The 15,934-nt window shown below is 39.0% G+C and overlaps 1 protein-coding gene across 7 annotated transcripts in view; it reads left to right on the top strand.

Moving 5' to 3' along the window:
- Nucleotides 1–15,934, top strand: part of otofa (otoferlin a) — a 53,367-nt gene that overhangs the window by 21,980 nt on the left and 15,453 nt on the right. For all 7 annotated transcript variants that reach the window (XM_029496684.1, XM_029496685.1, XM_029496688.1 and 4 more), the window contains exons 5-16: nt 1,868–2,067; nt 9,819–9,892; nt 10,360–10,486; nt 10,809–10,863; nt 11,388–11,519; nt 12,659–12,721; nt 13,036–13,120; nt 13,298–13,457; nt 13,725–13,911; nt 14,632–14,818; nt 15,009–15,232; nt 15,727–15,835. In XM_029496684.1, the coding sequence (XP_029352544.1) occupies nt 1,868–2,067; nt 9,819–9,892; nt 10,360–10,486; nt 10,809–10,863; nt 11,388–11,519; nt 12,659–12,721; nt 13,036–13,120; nt 13,298–13,457; nt 13,725–13,911; nt 14,632–14,818; nt 15,009–15,232; nt 15,727–15,835 (1,603 nt within the window). The remainder of the gene's footprint in view (nt 1–1,867; nt 2,068–9,818; nt 9,893–10,359; nt 10,487–10,808; nt 10,864–11,387; nt 11,520–12,658; nt 12,722–13,035; nt 13,121–13,297; nt 13,458–13,724; nt 13,912–14,631; nt 14,819–15,008; nt 15,233–15,726; nt 15,836–15,934) is intronic.

Below are 15,934 nucleotides of genomic sequence, written 5' to 3'. Positions count from 1 at the left end.
CTGAGTTTAGATTCTGAGATGCTCTCTGTCCAGGTTTAGCTTTCAATGAATCCACCTGTAAAACGAATTCTACATGTCAGGATTTTGAAATAACAGTTTTAAATATAGGTGATGATAAAACAGATTACAATTAAAACACCAAGCTTGTCTTTGATGGAGCGATGTATAAAATGTGTGGGTTAGGGTTAGGGTTAATCAAGTGTGTTTACAGATGGAATAGTGCACAAAGCATTTGCAGTTGGAATATTTAACTTAATGTAAATATCATGTAGCTTCAGCAAAAAGCTGGGACAAGCTGATGCAGTATTAAAAGTACATTTTTTTCCCCAACCTTAACTTCAATTAAAGGGGCATTTAGTACAGGACATAAAAGAGCCTGAAGAAGTGTTAACATAAGTTTAAAATTGAAAAGTTTGTATATGAATTAGCTTACAGCATTAGAGTAAAGTGGGAGCTCATTAACCAGCAAAATGCATTCACAAGCAAATTAGAGGGCATTAAATAAAGAAATCAAAAGCAAAAAAAAGGAAAAACAGCCGTTGCTGTTTACTACATAGACACAAACAATATTTGCCATTCACATTAATCCATGTAGCAGCTCAATGGTGAAGATCAGTGCAAGCATTGTTCTGCTGCTGACTTGATAATGTGAATGAATATGTATGTGAAAATTAAAACAGCACAGTGGGATGTGTGAGTGAGAACTTAACCATGTGAGGCTTTAAAGCACCCCGAGGTGCCAAATCGTGTCAGTGGAACTGGGAACACTGATATGATGTTTCTGAGATGATACCACACAACATAACATAACATAACATAACAGAGCAGGGCTTAGGGCTTACACACACACACACACACACACACACACACACACACACACACACACACACACACACACACACACTTGAGAAATATTCAGTACTGTACAACCCCTGTGGCACAAAACTGGTAAAACTAAACCCACCCTAACACAAGAGCGAGACTGAACTGGTGCGGTTACCATAGAAACAAATTTAATTCCTCATGGGCTCCAGAGATTGCCCTGTGAGGATATAAAGGAGAGAGAGTGGCATAGAAAGAAATGTAGGGAGGAGAAGAGGGAGTCTTGTGTATATTTTCTGCTCATCCGTCTTTGTCAGTAGAATAAATTGGTCACTTGCTCATAAACAGCAGGTTATTGTCACAAGCATGATATTTATCCAAGAGCCGCTCCCCAGAGGACACCAAAGACAAACTAGGGTGTCAATTGTATTTCGGGGCCACATTCAACTAACAATTGCTGTCAGTCTGAATTCCTTAAGCAAATACCAAACAGAGATGATTACAATGATGATTTACAATCTTGTCAAAGTCTATTGCTTTTATTGAGAGGTTTTATTAAACAGAATTAAATGAACTCAAATAGCTATGTCAAGACTAATACTCCAGATGTTGGTGTCAGTACAGATTCAGTTTGGCCATTGCGGCAGCGTTAAAGGAAATTCAATTGAGAAATGAAAAATGTGTGAGAGTTGCTCCTGATAAGCCCCTAAAACCTATATTAAATCCATAAAAACTGATGTTGACAGCTGAAGGAACATAAATATGACAGAATAGCACTAATCCAACAAACAAATGACAAAGTGTTAGGGACATTAATTGTGTTCTGATTTTGACATTTTTTACACATCACACATCAAAAGCAGTCAAGCAGCAAAAAAGCAGGTGGAAGTGGATAATTAAATAATTTTTACTATTTAGTTTTGACCTTTTTAATAGAATTAAACCCTGCTTTCAAAAATTTTAAAGCTATCTGCACTGTGAAATATATTAAAGTGAAGGTTTAATGTCTGAAACTTATTTTCATTAACTTCTCCATCATTTTCAGACCAGCGTTACCATTGAGATAAAATACCAGCCGATGGATGGCACAGTTGGAGGGTGGAGTAATGGGGACTTTCTCGATGTTCCAGACGACCGTGACGGGTTGTTTGCCTTTGAAACTGATAGCTTGCTATCTGGACAAAGCCACGGGTCGGGGATGTCAGCTGGTCGGTCCTTACAGGGGTCCATCCCCACTTTCAGAAAGTGAGTCACACGTTCAAATAATCTTCATCATGATATTCTTACTTTGCAAGACTGTGAATCAAGCTGTGGCAGGCAGTTGATTTGCCTCTGAATACTAATTTAACTCCACGATAGCACACAACATGTTGTTATTTTAATTGTAATTTCAGTTTTGAAGAGATCATTAACAGTAACCATCCTACTGAGATAGACATGGGAAAAGAAATAATCTAAATTAGCTGAGTTGGACAGATGGATTCAACATTTATACATCATGCCATCCAGCTGATGTAACAACTGTCCCTATTATGGAGGGAAATACACAGAATTCCTACTCTATATTATTAGCAATGGTCAGCATTTCTGAGACTTAAAATGTACCTTCTATATTTGTTGCCATAATTATTTAATAAAACAGATTTCTTAACAATGTCATTGTTAGTTTTGTGATAAATGTCATGTCGTCTGTTGGGATCCTTCAGAGAGAAGACACACTGGTGGAAACCTGTCTCACTCAGCTCTCCCCTTGTTAAATAATACATTTTAATTTTAATAATATTTGACTATTTTCATCACCAGCATGTGGATGAAAATCGTGGCTTTAAATTCAACTTTGTCAAATTCTAAATGGGAAAAAAGGGAAAACACTGTGGCGAAAGCTGCATGGTGTGATTTATTCAGTTAAGTGTGTATTGTGTATGGGGGGTTTAAAATGGACAACTAGTTCCAGGTTGTACCGTTATATAGACCTTGTATTAAATGCCTAAACAGCATTTACCCTGCAGGCTTCATGCTTGTGGTTAACTTATCTTGATTTTGCTGAAGAGTACATGAAATAATCTGTGGGTTGCATCGATCTCCACTGAGACCATCTGCACTTGCAGAGCCCTAAATCCATCATTGTACTGCATGCTGAATGGGAGAGTGAAAAATTGTGTGTGTGGCTGAATGCATTTCTTGCATGTTTTTGTTGATAATGGAAAGCCAGGTTGGGCTGTTTTTTAGCATAAAATAAAAAGAAAAAAATAAATTGTTCAAGGTTGTCAGATCATAAAATTGAAGCAGCTCGAGGGAAAATGCGAAAATCTGATTTATCTAAGATTTGGAGCATTTCATGGATGTTTTGTAAGAGATGCAGCATTCAGATTTGGTTGACAAGGAAATACTGTGAAAAGGTTGTGTAAATTTGCGGTCAAAGTGATGACAAAGTCATGTAACACATGCTTATATTCAGCATACCCCAGTACAAGTGTGTCACATTATTATTATGCTGTTTTTCAGCTGAATAAGCTTCTGTCCTTGCTGAATGATGAGGGTGCCAATTGTAGTGGCTGTGATAGTGCGGAGCTGTCAGTCAGACTTTGCGAGGGCTGCTGTAAGGTTTTTGTCTTTGTGGAAAACAAGCGAATTAGGTGCAGGGAAATGCCAATAACTCCCCACCTAGCCATTAAAATCCAGCTCTAATCTGCCTCGTGACCATCTTGGCCAGAAGGAAGTTTTTTAATAGCCTCAACACTTCTCATTCAAACCTTTATTATCATTAATTACCAGCTGCCCAATATATCTCTGGTTGAGAGGTTCCTAAATTAAACTTTCCAAAGATGTTTCATTGTATAATGAAATCTGACGCATTCAGCCAGTGTTAATTGGCCATCTTCTGGCAATGAAGATAACCTTACTAGTAATGAGAACCTAGAATTATTATTATTTTTTTTTTTTATGCTCTACGCACAATGATGTTGAGGAGAATGTCACAAGCTTAGCCTCAAGGTATGTTTTCCACAGCCATCTCTCAGGTTTTACCTCTTTGTGTGTCTGTTTGTGCCTCTGCTCTACGTCCTTGTGTAATATTTCACTTTAATAATCATCATGTCATGAAGGTATCTGACTTCCCAGGTTTTGATTATAAATTCAGAACTTCTATAGGGTTGCCATCAAGTTTTTTTTTAAACTTAGTTAAAATGGGAGTTATATCGTACTTCTAACACTCTTTGGAGGCAGAAGTGCAAGTTCGGACTCCTGCATTTACTACACACACACTGTTCTGAGAGGAACGACAAACAGAAAAGCTGAGTCTGTTTGCTACATGGAGCTCCACCCACTGCTGTCTTTTGTTGTCTCACCTGCAGACGGAAGGTTATGTGTGCTGCTTGCAGAGGAGTTTGTACTCATTGCAGTTTTCATTGGGCATCAAATCATTGCTATTGTGCAATATGGCTGAAATAATGACTAGGCAGTTTGTTGAGGTGTGCCTTATCTTCAACTGATAGAAATTGCAGTCAAACTTGACCATCCCACTGGTACCAAGCTCTCATCTGACTCGCTCCACATTTTAGCCAATCTTGCAGGACAATTTATTGTGGAGCCATAACATATATTGTGCTTTCTGCAATGCCACAATGAGTGGGCTTTTCTGGGGTTTTGTTATTCCTAATGAATAAATCACTTCCTGAGTGCTGTTACTGCCAGGGAAGCAGCTCTCCTGAATAGTGCATGCAGCAGGGCACATGTGCCAGCAATGAAAAGAATGGATTTAAGGCTCCAGTTGCCATTATATCTGTGGACATGAAATGTTGAAGAAGGAATAATGAGGTGAAATGGGGATAGACGTTGGAGTTTGATCCCATTTTTGCAATGGTGAAAAGGCGGGACTTTATCTACTCCATAAATTAACTGCCATTGCTCCACTGTAACATATTGCTTTGTGTTTATTCAAAGAATTTACATATGCATGACTTATCTGCAAAACGGCAAGTCATTCAAAGGATATAATTCCGAGTGAGCAAAGCCTCTATTGAAGATGAGAATTAAAAGTGAGGATTAATGTTTTGTTTTTTTTTTGTTCTCCAAGTGTGTCATTCCTTTGTCCATCGGTGTAAACTGCTGCGTTTTCAAAGGCAGTTTTGGCATCACAGGCTGATAGTGTACCACAGTGCTGGTGTTGTGTGCTCTTTTGTCTCACTTGTTTTAGGATGAGGGTCTCAGTGGGGCTGCTCACGGCAGCACAGACTCCCTGCGGAAATGATCGTAACAACAGATATGTCAGCTAAAGAAGTCGTGACATTCATTTACAGTACCGAAATATTGATTTAAAAGTATAGATTTTTTTGCCTTCCATTCAAAATTTGGTCACCAGAGATTTTATTATGAGGTATTTATTATCAGGTATCTTATCAATAAGATGCCTAAACTCTGTAACAGCTAATCTGTAATTTCACGTCAGCGGTGTGCAGGCCTTTTAAGAGCCTTTCTATGACCAGGAAAACGAGATGAACCATACATGTTGCTCTGTGTTATGATTGATGCCTCTTGATGGAAATTGTGATACACAGTTACTGTGGCAAGCTTTCAGCCTTCAAATTGGAAGTACTGTAAATCCTTGTCAGCAAATTAAAAACCTTCAGATTAGTGAATTGAAACATTGCTGACATAGGCAGTCACAGATAAGACTTCAGAGTCCCTTCCTTCTCAGACCCAGAAATAAGTGCCAAAATAAATATATTTTCATGGGATAATTTTTCATATATGCAGTCATAAAAAATGTGAGTCATTTTGTCTGAGTTTATTTTTTTAATCCTTGATACTCGGATTAAAATAATCCACAGTTTGTAATTCTTCTGATGCTTGTTCCTTCTGCTGAGGCAGATTCTGGTTTGAGGTAGTTGCCTTTTGAATCTTTGAGAGTACTTGATTCTTCTTGTGTAGCGATATTCTCTCAAGGGACTGCTCTTTTTTTCCACCTCTGGTGTTATGTTTTATCTCAGCTTGTTTGATAGTGACGAAAATTGACTACAACATAGTGTTGCTGTAAATCCTAGATAGGAATAGTTAAATCCTAGGGCTTAATGGAGCTATTTTCTTCATTTGAGATGATTATAAGACCGCATGAAAGGAAAGGTCCTTGGAATCGCTGAGGTGCCGTTGGGGATGTCAAGAAAACACAGCCATTTTGTCTTTTGAAGCAGTCTGAGTCATCGTATCGTCCAGAGACATTTCTGTTTTAACCCAGTTGATGCAATAGCAATCCTGAACATGCAAGAGTGCTATTTTGGAGTTAATATTAAAATTTTAAAAGTGATGCATGCTCACTGAAAAACTGACTATTGTGTAATACATATTCTCACGCTCCTTCCTTCCTCATTTTTTTCCCTCCCTTCTTCTGTCTGGCTTATGTCTAAAGTCCTTGTTTGACAATATAAAGATTTTTCTGATGCTTTGTTTTTGTATGTAGGTCATGGAAGCTCAAAGGTTTCTATTTGAGGGCATTAAGCTTGCGTAAGCTTCTAACTGTGGCATTAATGAGGTAAAGTTAAGAGAAAACAATCAAAGGATCTTGGCAAAGAATATCAATGAGCAACACAGTTAAAGCACTTGATATCCTTGTTTATCTCTCAATGCCATGTAAAAGTAGGGCTCTCGCTACAGTCAAAGTGGAACACTGGAAATATACTACTAGATGCCCTTATCGCTGTAAGAGGCCTGCAGACCAAAGATGAAATCGAATACTGAGAACTAGAGAGAGAAGAGTGCGGAACATCCAATAAAGTTTCAGAACAGAGCGTTTTCATCTGTAGAGTGGATCTCTGTTTGGCTCCAGTGCAGAGGATCCTGGAAGCACTGAAATATGTGCATCCAATCCACATCACTGAGAGAGAGACAGAACAGGTGTGTGTGTGGAGTATCTCATTGAGCTCCATTCAGCAGAGCCCCCAGAGCAGAACATACAGAACAGCCTAGTTCAATGAATTATTGATTGCAGACAGGCCATTTTTTATCCTCCCTTTATTTATTTGTTTTCATCAGAATCGGGGTTTGGTGCAGTAGTTGAGAGATTTCAGCATTTCTAGAAACTGTCCGTCATACCTAGAAATGAGCCAGGGGAAATCAGAAAGCCCAACCAAATCAAGTTCTGCTCATTGATAACATTGTACACGTTCCAGTTTGTCATGCCTACATTCTTGTTGAACCACCTACCGCTATCTAAATTCAGAGCCTATTGGTGACTTCTTTCCTGCTGCTGCTCGTCCCACTGCCCAACATGTACATTAGAGTTGAATCCATAATGTTGTTTTACGCACAGTTTGAAAACCCTGCTACAGGAAGGAGATGAAAATTGAGTTGCCAGGTACCCCCATTAAACCTTGAGAATAAGAGTGCCTCAGTATGATCATTCATTTCTGCTGCAATTTACGCAAACGAGGCAATTTGTCCATCCTTTCATTTATTATTGATTCGCCCACTTCCAGCCCTGACCTCTTCGAGCATGTGCATATGTTCTCCTCTTTTTAGATATTTGATAGCTGTGCTCTGCTTACATTATGAACTTGTTGTTTCTTCATCTTCGAAGCTTGAATAAGCTTTATCTGCCAGTGAAGGTTTTACTGTGTGTTTCGTTAATGTGCACTGCGTGGATGTTGCTGGACATGGCATGCACACTAGAGCCTTTTATTTCTGACAAAGGAATAGGATAGAGAAATAATAGGTAGAATGTCGTCTTGAATGTTGAACCTCAAGTCCTCAACAAATCGCATCTTCTCTCGATTTTATTGTAAAATTTCACATTTTGTTAGTTTTTGCCTAACCCACGGTGTGATTTTGCATTTTTCCATCTCTGTAATTGGAAACCCCACATGAACTTTCTTTGCCGCTTCACTGACATCTTTGAAGGTTTCATCATTAAATCATCTTAGAGGGATGGCTTGTTCGAGATCATCTTATATTCAACTCAGACACAGCCTTCTGGTGAAAGTATTTTTCTCTGATCTTTTTCCTTGTGTTCATCCTTAAACTAGCTCAGAGAAGGGAAGGAAAAAATTGTGAAAAGAACGAAAGACAACACAAAGTTGTTAGTTCTGCTTGTTTTATAAAATTTTTGTGATTTTACCTGAGCAGTAAGTCTCTCTGCTTGTAGACCTGCAGTAGATTTGTGTCTTTATCTTATATAATTGATGGGTCCACAACTGCTGATATACTGATTTATTTCATTGCTGCTGGCTGTCCCTGCCAAAATAATCTCAGTATCAGTCATGCCTTCCTGACAACCGCTCTCCCAGATGCCGATTCAAAAGTAGCATGAAACATGATATTGCTGTGCTACAAGTGCAAGGTTGTGATACTCATACAAACTCATTCAGTGTTGTTTTCCATAACAAAATCACATCAGAAACCATTAATGTGTAATCACGTTCCAATTTTGGAAGAATATGTAGCTCTAACAAGAAGATGAGTGAGTTTCTCTGTTCTAGTCAAGGCTGCAGATTGTGCGTCGATTGAGCTTTATACCTCGAATCAAACTTGAATTTGCTGTGAAGAACAGTGGGCACGTTGTTAAAGTTGAAAAATAAACTCCCACAGGGTTCAGCATTTCTGTTATGCAGATGTACAATGTACACTAGAATGTCCTCACTCAATTATTTCAAATTTATGTTTGTGCGTGGCTGCACCGTTGTAACTTTTTAACATTTCCCTTCTGTAATTCAAAATGAGCAACATGACATGAAGTTCCTATCAGTTTGTTTTGAATGCTTAAGGCTCGACCGTACTCTCCCCTCTTTGGTGGTGCTGCAGAGAGCCCCGCCCACTCCAACCTTCCCCCCTCTCACTTCCTCTCCTATCCACTCATCACCTTTTCTGCCTGGTTTACCTCTATCTGCACCTGTGAGTGGAAGAATGTGGAAATACTGTTCCAAATAAGAAGGAGCTAGGAAAAGGTTAATGGTGATCAGACCTCGGTGGGATTGAGTTGGTCTTTCATGTGGTACGTATGGAAAAATAACCTTGACACATTCTGTGTGTGCATGTTTCTTCTGCTATCCTGTTGATGAAACGTAAGAAGGAGATGGCCTGGTAACTTTACAATTTCTGTCAGTATTGATTCAAAATAATAATAATTCAGCACAAGAGTCGAAGATGATGTTTCCTTTCCTTTGACCTGTAGTGCTCAATTGATTGGCTTTCTTAAATTGTTGCACAGGTTAAGTGAAGAATGGCTTTGATTTAATTCAGCTTAATGATGGTTCATGAGTGACTCTTTAGGAGTCCTTAACTTTTATTCCCGTTGGTCCCCGGGCTTTCACTTTTCAATCACACTTTGCACTCAACATATCAAAAGAGTTGACAGATGACAGATTTCTGTACATACCATCAATTTCTCCATATTAAATTAAGTTGTGTTGAGGGTTACCTCTTGAATGTGGGAGGGATCAAAACAGAACCTGGACTTTGATGCACTTGACTCAAACAAAAAGAAACAAAAAGGAAACCTCCTTATTCATTAAGACTCCGACATGTATCCATATCTGCCGCAAATTGGACGGTCACTCTCATTTTTAATTATTAAGGCCTCGCATTTGTTGTCCCACTGCTGACATCACAAGCTCTTTGTTGTTGTGGTGATATGTGATCCAGATAATATTAATGTGGAGACACTGGATACTCTTGTTTTGTGATTGAGGGTCTGGAGAATATGTGAGAAGGGGCGGTTAAATCCACTGGAATTAAATGTCTAGCCAGGTTACCAAGATGGTCCTGATATATGGACCTTATGTATGGTGTTGTGTTGCATTTCGATTACGTGTGGTGGTGGTTTCACCGATGCGAATTTCAGCATTTGATGTTAATCACTGTTCTCCGATGGCTGGAGCTAAACTTGACCCACATAGAAACAGTTGATCTGATGATAACAAAGCAGTGAATCAGACACTAGTTGGCTTTTATGACATCAGTTTACCTTCCTCTCTCCTTCCGTCTCCCGTCCATTTCTCCCCCACCAGAGCAGGGAAGGGAGTTTTCTCAGCCATGAAGCTTGGAAAGATCAAGAGTTCTAGAGATGATCACAAGAAAGGAGGTAAAACAAAAAACATCATCTTTTCATTCACAGATTTTTATCAAAATCTTGCAAGTTAATACATTGGCACATATTTCTCAAGTTTTCATTCAAACAAGCAACAATAAAAATGGAAACTCCTATCCAGGTCTATAGGCTGAATTTGAGTCTCCTCTCCACTAAGAAAATTTGGACACCAAAATAAAGTCTCTCAGATTTTGAATTGCTTAGATTTCTGATAATTTCTAATACTAAACTGTTCAACTATATTGCCTCTAAGTGATTCCAACAGGAAGGTCTAAGTAACTGTTCAATCTTTTTTCACAATTTTAATGCAGAACTACTGAATGATACATTCATTGACGGGCCGAAATGTATTTGAATTTGTATGTATGAAGTGTAACAAGTACCAAAATCTTCTCCGACATCTAAGGGTTTAATAGATGATTGAATGAGTTTCAATAGTTTGCTGATTTCTAATTGTCCAGATGAGCCAGCAGTCCTAGACATGGAGGATCTGGACAAGAAGGCGATACGTCTTGCTGGAACTCTGGACCCAGACACCATCTCTCTGGCCTCCGTTACCGCCGTCACCACTAACGTCTCAAATAAGAGGTAGGCTTCTTGGCACATACATGCACAAACATTGCAGAATAAAGCACTGAAACTTAATGGCCTTTCTCTGTTGTCTGTCTCTGTTGTACACTTCAAACTGCTGATGCCGCTGAAAAAGTTCAGGGAAATTACACAGTTCTACCATTTAATAGCAATATTTTTCAGGAAACATTCCTGGGGATAGTAAAAATAAGTGCTCAAAATATCAGAGGTCAACCTGATATGGAGCTCATGGCCCTGGGCGCTCTCAATTTTCAGATAATTGGTTCAGCCCAATGTAGGAAAATGAAAATGACTGTGTGTAATATCTGTATTTCTTCAGGTCAAAGCCAGACATCAAGATGGAACCAAGTTCAGGACGACCAGTGGATTATCAGGTGTGTGTGCGCTGAATGTAATGAGAGGTTGATACCACTCTTATATATTTCCATAATATAAATCTCCTGTCAGCTGCCAGTTAGTTTAGCACAAAGGCTAAAAACAGGGAGAAACAGCCAACTTTGCACTTAAAGACAACAAAAGTGGCTTACCAGCACCTCGAACACCAGTCAATTCAAGTCAAGTGAAGTCTTAGTATGAGTTGCAGACTCGTTCTTTCCTTCTTTTTTCCCTTTGCTCCACTTCTTCATGTAAGCGCTAATTAAACCAGAGGGATGTTGCCTGACTCCTGAAACCTTTTGCAGAGTCGGAGTAAAATCACAGGCTGAAATAGTGAAATCTGCTTAAAGCCCTTAATGCCTCGAATCAGCATAATTAGCGATTCTGAGATTAATTTAGATTGTTTGCTTTTTAAATGTCCCCAGGGTAATCGCTGTGCTTGATTAACGTTGATACTATTGCTGCTGAAAGACATCCAGCTCATTGTAACATTCCCATTTAATATCTTAATATCTCCAATCAGATCAGCATCACAGTGATCGAGGCCCGGCAGTTGATAGGGCTCAATATGGACCCTGTGGTGTGTGTGGAGATTGGAGATGACAAGAAGTACACATCTATGAAGGAGTCCACCAACTGCCCGTACTACAACGAGGTGAGACTTTTTTACGATTGGAAAACTGTATCATTTAATCTACTTTCATGACAATATTTTGCATTACTACTTTCCACTTACATATTTTAGTATCTTGCTGTTTGGTGTTACTGATGATGATGCAGTAGATATATCTTGTGCTAGCGATGCATTTAAAGATGGGATGTTTCTCAGAATGATCAGTCAGTTCTTTCTGTCTTGGAAAAAAAAAAAAAAAAAAAAGCAAGACAAATGCCCCCCATGAATGTCTGAATAGTTGAATGTAATATGATTTACTGAATTCATAAAAAGACAAATATCTCCCTTAATTGGAGAGAAGCTCCAGAAGTGTCTTTAGCCAGCAGAGACATCCCCTTTAGGAAGTGTTTGTTGGTCATGGTGAAGATCACTGTGGAATTTGCCCTCCAGAGACCGGAAGAATGAGTTTGTCTACTATCGATTTGTTTGTCTGAAAATCCCCTGTAGACAAATTGGAAACCTCTCTGCCCTTGTGTGCAGTGGTTCCACTTTGTTCAGTGTCTGAGAAATAGAATTTACATTAACATTTCTCCGGTGTTAACATGCAACTCATGTGCACCTAGCTCATAAATTATGTGGTCTAATTTTAAAGCATCAAAGTTCTACACGAGTGACTACCACCCAAGGAGATTTCCTGATTTTAATCCCGATCTTTTGATATTTATGATATTCAAAAACAGATCCTGAATAAATTTTGGTTTTAATTTTTTTGTTTTACTTTTGTTAATGTTGCATTATTTATCTACAAAAGAGAAACAGCGAAGAGATGCTGTGGCATTCACAACCCAAAACCTCACCAGCGATCTGTAGTCAGATTTTGGCAGAGGCGTGAAACATCACTGATGCAGACGTCAACATGAACTATTTCTTTCAAGTCTCTCACTTCAAAAATTTTAACAGGAGCGGCATCCTGAAGGCACCATATGCATCATATACACACATCAGTGTTCCCATTTCAGATCACATTTCTGTTCATTGCCCTAATTTCCTCGTGGAACTCTTGATCATTTTTGAATTTCAGAGTTAGCTTGAAAAAATGTTATGACATTGAAAAGATATGTTCTCATGGTGAAAAAAGTGAATACATTTTAATGGAAAAACATTTTCTGAACCCTCTGCAGTATTTCGTCTTTGACTTCCATGTCCCTCCCCATGTGATGTTTGACAAGATCATCAAGCTCTCAGTAAGTATTGTGGAACTTAAAAAACACTGCACTCCAGATAAACAAACTGCTACCACATTTTTTCAATCCTTTTTTTCGTTTGGTACGTTTATTGTGAACATTATTTATTTAAAATTTTTTACTTAAGCTTTAGGTAAGATTTGGGGGGGGGGATAATCTGATAGAGTTGCTGGTTATTTTTTGTGGAAAAGGTTTAAGAAATTATGCAGCCTGTTTTTAACATTAAATGAAAAGCTGCCAGTGTTACTGTAGCATCTATAAGTTTCTACATTTAGTCCACATCATAATTTTTATTAATTAAACTGTCTCATCAGGTGATTCACTCGAAAAACCTTCTTCGGAGTGGGACATTGGTGGGAACCTTCAAGATGGATGTTGGGACTGTTTACTCTCAGCCTGGTAAACTCGAAGCTATGACTGTGATAAGAACAATACAAACAGTTACAACAACTGATGAGTGCATATGATTCGATGTTTCTCACTGAAGTTCAAGGTTTTACTTTGGTGTAAAGTGAAAACAGTCTAAATAAAAACTGACATTTGGTTGTTTCATTGACTAATTGATGTCTCTCTCAGAACACCAGTTCTACCATAAGTGGGCCATCCTGTCCGACCCTGACGATATCACAGCTGGATGCAAAGGATATATTAAATGTGACATTGCTGTAGTCGGAAAAGGCGACAACATCAAGACTCCACACAAGGCCAACGAGACCGATGAAGACGAAATAGAAGGGTGATCATCTGTTAACAAACATTAACTAATTTTATTTTTTCGTTAAACTGTAGTGCAATTTATGGCTTAGTGTGTGTTGGTAGATTGTAGGATTTTACTCTTCATTTCATTTAAATAATTTTCACTGTAAATCTTACAATAATTCCCTATTACACACTATCATTTATGAGCTGTTTTCCACAAGGTTTACTCTTCTTAATGGAACATCAATAACTCAGTTGCAGTCCAGCCTGGCAGTGAGTGGTTGTGCTGTCGTTTGCCTTTCAGGAACCTCCTGCTACCAGAGGGAATCCCAGCAGAGAGGCAGTGGGCCAGGTTTTATGTGAAGATCTACCGTGCTGAGGGACTTCCTAAAATGAACACCACCATCATGGCCAATGTGAAAAAGGCCTTTATAGGAGAGAACCGAGACCTGGTGGACCCTTACGTTCAAGTGCAGTTTGCTGGGCAGAAAGTAACTTCCTCCGCATCTCGTTCTGTGCAATTTTTTTGTTCATGCTAACATTTTAATATTTTAAATGAAGCGCATCAGGTGGACCAAATTTTAGATAATCTCATTTGATTTAAAATGTTGATTGATATAAACCAGCTGTCAAACTAGCTTCTCAGATGTAATTGCCTGATGATGTCTGTTGTTACTTGGGTAATGCTACACATTATTCTTAACACATTGCGTGCATGTCCATCTGTACATGAAGACGGTTATTAATTGGTATAGTCATCCCCTCATTATAGATCCCTCCTTACAGTGATTTCTTTGTAAATATCCAGGACAAAATCCATAGTATTAAAAGTTTTCTGCAGTCTGAGTCGGACTGTCTACAATTTTACAATACTTTTAGTATTGAATTCAATCTCTAAGCTTCAGCACACAGGGTTTATTGCTAAACAATGACAGAGTGGAACATCTTGCTGAAAAAAAAAAAAATGACTGCCAGTGTGGAGGATTTCTGCTAGATTTTTCCAAACTCAAAATGCATTTCTTTATAAAGCTAGGGCGGCTTTGGTGCCTTGTCTCGGGATTCTTTCAGAATGGATGTCTCTCTCTCTGAGCACAAGAAATAGTTTTATTGAGAAAAAGCCAAAGTCTAGAAATTCACCAGCTAACAACCACAAATGCATTTGTTCTTTTCCAGCTTTGTGAGTTTAGTGTGTCTCCTTCTTGTGTGTCCAGGGGAAGACTTCAGTCCAGAAGAGCAGTTATGAACCAATCTGGAATGAGCAGATCATCTTCACTGAACTGTTCCCTCCGCTCTGTAAACGCCTGAAAGTCCAAATACGAGACTCAGACAAAGTCAACGATGTTGCAATAGGAACCCATTTTATTGACTTGCGCAAGATATCGAATGATGGTGACAGAGGTAGGTCAGAGCGTGAAGGGCAGCATGCAAGTAGTTATGAGTATCGATTAGCTATTGGGTGCATTAATTAGTGCTTCATTCACTGTTTATAGCTGTAGGAGTCTAATTGATGACATCCATTACGTTAGCACATATTAAACCAAGCTACATGATACGTGATACAGCTTTGTTTTCCATTTACCATCTCCAGGGTTTCTGCCCACCCTGGGCCCTGCCTGGGTCAACATGTATGGCTCCACTCGTCAGTACACTCTGATGGATGAGCACCAGGACCTGAATGATGGGCTGGGAGAGGGTGTGTCCTTCAGAGCCCGTCTTCTGCTCTCCGTCGCTGTTGAGATTCTGGACACCACTTTGCCTGAGATCATCAGCTCCACTGAGGTCCAGGTGGAGAATGTGTCCAACATTTCAGAGGTGAGAAGTGGCAAGATTTGGGGTTGTGACATGACAGAATTACAGATAGCAAAATTGAAGAAAAGCCATTATTTTGATGTATGATCCAATACAACACCAAGCTATTTGACCTCTTCTGACCTCCTGACCCTACTATAAACAATGTGGCAGTACAATCCCCCATTTTATTACCACATACTTGTTACTGCTCACCAGGGAAATCACAAACGTTAAATGAGATGCTCAAGGACAACCTTGACAGCTATTCAGCCTTTAAACTGTTGGGGTTTTAATGTCTCCCCTGGGATTATCAGTCAATAATATCTCTGCCAGTCACCGATCCTTATTTGACAAAGTAGTACCAACCAGAGAAATTATTAACATTTTCTCATTAATCATCGAAGTAAGTATTGAGAAGTAATGCCATCCCCTTTTTCACTAGTTATTTAGTCTCACTGCACATTTTCACTTGCCCTTTTAATTACTATTTTCTGCTCTTCTATTCTTCCCATCAGAGCGCCACAGGGAAAATAGAAGAGTTCTTCCTCTTTGGTTCCTTCCTGGAGGCCACCATGATTGACAGGAAGATTGGTGACAAAACAATAAGTTTTGAAGTCACAATAGGTGAATAAACCTTTCAGCAAATCTCAACGACTTCCACTCTATAAGTAAAACTGAGAAATGTGGCGGCAGACAAACAATCTGTGGTTTCTGTAACTATGC

Source organism: Echeneis naucrates, chromosome 24 (genome assembly GCF_900963305.1).
Source record: "Echeneis naucrates chromosome 24, fEcheNa1.1, whole genome shotgun sequence".
NCBI classification, from domain to species: Eukaryota; Metazoa; Chordata; class Actinopteri; order Carangiformes; family Echeneidae; genus Echeneis; species Echeneis naucrates.
Note: the sequence above shows the minus strand (reverse complement) of the source record. Positions and strands in the feature narration are given on the sequence as shown.